This window comes from Apium graveolens, chromosome 9 (assembly GCF_009905375.1).
Source record: "Apium graveolens cultivar Ventura chromosome 9, ASM990537v1, whole genome shotgun sequence".
Taxonomy (NCBI): domain Eukaryota; kingdom Viridiplantae; phylum Streptophyta; class Magnoliopsida; order Apiales; family Apiaceae; genus Apium; species Apium graveolens.
Window position 1 is genome coordinate 237462063 of NC_133655.1, and position 4806 is coordinate 237466868.

A 4806-nucleotide genomic window follows, 5' to 3' on the forward strand; every position below is an offset into this window, starting at 1 on the left:
TGGCAGGCTGAAAACGCCTTATTGTGCACCAGTGGATGCATCTGCGCGCTATGTTTTTTTAACAAAAGTATTTTTCTGATTTTGAGCAATTAGGAATGTATAATGAAAAGTAATTTTGATCAATAGATAAAATTATATATTAAGCTCATGAGTAGTAGTACTTTTTATTATATACATAAAGAAGGTGTTTAATTTTTCTTTTACTTAAAACATATACATTCTGGCAGTTGCAAAAGTAATTTTAGTAGATCATTTATTTTTCTCATGTAGTATGTCAATGAGCTCACAGTAATTATTAGAGTGAACAACATAAATGGAGTCCAGTCTATCTATCATGTATATGTGATTTTTTTTTCCTCTTCTCTTAAATAATTAAAAAATCCAAATATATTTTCAATTTTTCTTCTAAATGACCCGAGACAAAATAAGAAAATTTTATTAATGGGATGCCACTTTATGAGTTAAAATTTTACTCAATAATAAAAAGGGTACGAAAAATAATATAACATTATGAAAAAATGCATTACTCTGACAAATTTTAAGATAACTGATTTCTTAAGCTGGAATTGAGTCTCTTCATTATCAATAACAATTTTAGTACGAAGCATCTGCAACAATGTTAGAGCAATTAATTTCAAATATCAATTTGGTGAACCCACGGGAAGTTTACACTCGACACTTGTATGGCAGAAAAATAATGGAAAAATTATTCACTTATTCTCAAATTTTCTTTCCTTGTACACCTTAGCAATATAAAACTGCCGAGCTTTTGCAACCAAGTTAGAGCCATAAATTTCATAACTCACATGTTAGTTATCCCCACCAAGATTTTTTTATTGGCATTTCTCTTTGTCGATCGAGTGTCGACCCATATGTATTTTAAATACTAACTTATCATATGTAAATCTAATAATGGTACTTAATTAGCTGATTTGTATTTAAAAGGACGGCCTGACTACATCAATCAAGAAAGATTTGAATGCACCCAGTTAGGAATCTTAGTTTCTAGCTACACATTGTCTAGCTCATAAAACATGTTTTCTTCAGTGTTCATCTTCATTTTGTTCAGTTTCAACCTAAACAGTAACATACTCGAAGCAAGAGCAGGACAGACGACCACCCTTTCTTATGGATTCTATAAAGATTCATGCCCGCAAGTCGAAAATATTGTTAGAGCTGCTCTTAACTCCATTCATCTCATGGATCCTGCTTCTGCACCATCTTTGTTACGCCTCCTTTTTCATGATTGCCAAGTTCAGGTCTGTTTAATCTCCCACTTATTTTTTTTATGAATATCATTTCCAACATCGGATTTACGAGATACGTCTTTAACACTAGTTTGATTTTCCATTTTTACAGGGCTGTGATGCATCTATTCTTCTTGATTCAACTAGTGGCGGTACCCCGGAGATTATTTCAAGTAAAAACTTTGGAGTAAAAAAGCTGGAACATATAAATTACATAAAATCAATGGTGGAAGCAGCATGTCCCTTGAAAGTATCATGTGCTGATATTTTAGTATTAGCTGCTAGGGAGGCCGTGGCATTGACACTAGGACCTCGTATAGCGGTTCCTTTGGGGCGGCGTGATTCGTCCGTTGCCCCAAGCAGTAAAGCTGCCGACGCATTGCTGCCACCGGTGAGTATTGGTGTTGATGGGATGCTGCGGCTGTTTGGCGGAAAAGGGATGACAGTTGAGGAATCAGTTGCCATAATGGGTACGCAAGTACTCCTACCTTTTATTTTTCTCTGAGTATGCTTTTGGTAGTTTATAGCCATGCAAAATATTAAATTTCTTGTTGGTTGCATGTGATTTTTATAAAGGATTTCATAAATCTTACAATATATTCCTTGCATAGAAAATAGTATTAGTAGTTTTGCTAGTACTATCTAATCCGTTCACTCTATATCTTTGTCTATGTATATATATCACAGTTTGAGTAAAACAGTTTGGGATCCAATTATAGGCAGCCTGTTTACTAATTTGGTCCAATAACCAATAATAGCAGCAGCCTGTTTACTAATTTGGTCCAATAACCAATAATAGCAAATGCCCCTATTGAACAACACATGTTTGCTGGTATATTTTTTTCTTCTTTGCTTCAAGGTTAGTTTAAATTGTATGGAGAAGTTTTACATTTAAGGTACCTGCAAAAAAGGGACAACTTTTACAATTAATCTTCCTGTGATAGCCACTGCTCTTTACAGCAACATGTACAAATTTTATTATTCTTGGTAGTAGTAGTAGTAGTATTTATGATAAGTTACTTGAAGTACTATTGTTGTCTGTTTGATTTTCTGACATATTTCGGGCCAATGAATGGCAAATTGACAAGTTCTACATAATGAAAAATGCCTCTATTATACATAGAATAATAAATATCCGAATAAAGATTATGCCAACAACTAGCAGATAGGTTTTGCTCTTTAAATAAAATTCAATAATAAGAGCTCGGAATTTTGTGTTTTGATTTAAGTTAAAGTACTTGAAATTTGTACATGTTACCATTATATAGCACAAGTATGCATTTTCAAAATATTGGGTCTTGCTATGAGTATGCACACATGGTGATGATGTTGGTACATGGAATTATAATGCAGGTGCCCATACATTAGGTGTCACACATTGTGTGAACATTTTGAATCGTCTAGCCAGTGACACAAGAATGTCTCCAGATTTTAGGGCGTCATTGAGATTAAGTTGCCAATTAGGCTCCTTTACTCCGAATACTAGCTTTGTGCTAAATGATCCCACCACACTCATGTTCGATAACCACTACTACTGGAACACCTTGGGAGGGCGTGGTGTTCTAAAAATTGATGCAGAGTTAGCGACCAACCCCAAAACCTCGCCTTTCGTGCAGCGTTTTGCAGCAAATCAAGGGGAGTTCTTCAGGGCATTTTCCTCGGCATTTGTAAAGCTCTCATCTTATAGCGTGTTAACAGGTAAACAAGGCATGATTAGGAGGAGCTGTAACAAAATAAGGTAAATGATAAGAGAGGTTCAAGTATTTTGTCACAGTGTACATACTCCAACGCAATAATTTTTGTCACGCATCATTTTTATCCATTGTTCAGATTCATATTGGCCATCGGATGTTATTTTATGAACTGAAAAGTTGAACACACAAATATACACTGAATTGAAGAGGACTTTTTTTTTTTGAAATGCAGGACTTATATTACTCCCCGTCCCATTTTATCTGGTTGATTTGACATTTACACATATATTTAATTAATTTACCTTTATTTATAAATCAGGTGTAAAATAGGACGGAAGAAGTAAATTAAAGGTAGCAAGAAACTTCTGCTACTATGAGTTACAGACCCCTGAAAACTAGGGGTCTACGCGGTTCGGATCGGATCGGTTTTGGGGTAAAAGTCGAACCAAACCGCGAAGAGCGGTTTTAAAAAATTGTTATCCGCAACCGCAAATGCGGTTGCGGTTAACCGCGTCATTTGCGGTTGCGAATTTACGGTTATTGCGGATCGGTTTGCGGTTCAACCACTTATTTTAAAATAATTAATAATTTGCAAAAAAATAAATTTGGAATATTAATAAATTGAAGTTTAAGTTACGTGATAAATTACATTCAAAAATCAAATATAAACTAATGCTCCGTGTGGAGTAAGGATATTAAAAACATACAAAAATGTGGATGCGAGAAAAAAAAAAGAAAATGATAAAAAAAATTACATGTTGATTATATTTTTCATTTGTTTGGTTATATATCTTATAATGATTGTGAATTTGATGAATGAAGTCTTAACATTAACCTAAGATTATTTGATAAATGTGTATACTTATTAATTTATATGATATTAACTACATTTTTGAAAATATATTGTATTATAAATATATGTTGCGGTTGCGGTTGCGATTTTGCGATTTTTAAGAATTTAAAACCGCATCCAAACCGTAAATGAGCGGTTTTTAAAATTTAAATCCACAACCAACCCGCGTTTCGCGATTATCCGCAAATGCGGTTCGGTTGCGAGTGGTTGAGCGGTTGGATGCGGTTGAGCGGTTTATTCGTACAGCCCTGATGAAAACTATGCCAAGGGAAAACTTCCACCTAACATAAAAACGACAACAGGCAATTAGAGACCAGCAAAATACTAGTTAACGTTCACCAAACTACCACAAACATAACATGGATCTTCATAGGACTTAAGCTACTACTACAACAACCTTTCTTGAAAAAAAACCACTCACAAAGGAGAGAGAGCAGTATTTTTTATATTCGGTTTTTGGATAAAAACGTAACCATTATCATTATTTAAAAATTTTAAAATCTAAAACCAAACTACTATTTGGGTTCTAATTTTACCGTGCGCGCGCACACATAACTTGCACACATTAAATAATCTGACGAGCCAAAAAAGGTGAAATAAGTTTGTACTTCTTTAGCCGTGAAAATTTGAAATTGTAAAAGTAAACCCAGTGGTCAAATCTCATTTAAAGAAGCAAAAGCGTAGAATAAGGAACCGAAACTCCCACGATAATTACAAGAACCGTTAATTAAGATATGATAAATTAATAATTATATAAAATTTTACCAAAGAAAAAGAGTAATCTAACGGCCCGCACTTCCGGACTATTAATTCTAAATCAAAACAAAAATAAATTACAATTACTAATCCAAAATTCTATTACAATGGTGAGTCGTGACAATACGAACGCGCAGCTGAAAGCGGAAGTCTAAAAGTCAATCTACTCAAATTCTAAGGTCTCGAAACTTGAATGCTATCCAACTCGAATTTTTAGACAAAACCTAAAATATTCAAAGAATGAGCTGCGAAACCC

General features: G+C 34.1%; 1 protein-coding gene across 1 annotated transcript; it reads left to right on the forward strand.

The window, feature by feature from the left end:
• The first annotated feature begins 787 nt into the window (after positions 1-787).
• Positions 788-3020, forward strand: LOC141682538 (peroxidase 29). The gene is made up of 3 exons (XM_074487225.1): positions 788-1259; positions 1360-1717; positions 2601-3020. Exons 1-3 carry the CDS (start codon positions 1035-1037, stop codon positions 2987-2989), a joined length of 972 nt encoding a protein of 323 aa, XP_074343326.1. The 5' UTR covers positions 788-1034; the 3' UTR covers positions 2990-3020.
• The last annotated feature ends 1786 nt before the right edge of the window (positions 3021-4806 follow it).

Coding starts and splice junctions, on each gene's coding strand:
- LOC141682538 (XM_074487225.1), top strand. CDS start 1,035: ATGTTTTCTTCAGTGTTCATCTTCATTTTGTTCAGTTTCAACCTAAAC. Junction 1,260..1,359: donor TTCATGATTGCCAAGTTCAG/GTCTGTTTAATC, acceptor CCATTTTTACAG/GGCTGTGATGCATCTATTCT. Junction 1,718..2,600: donor GGAATCAGTTGCCATAATGG/GTACGCAAGTAC, acceptor ATTATAATGCAG/GTGCCCATACATTAGGTGTC.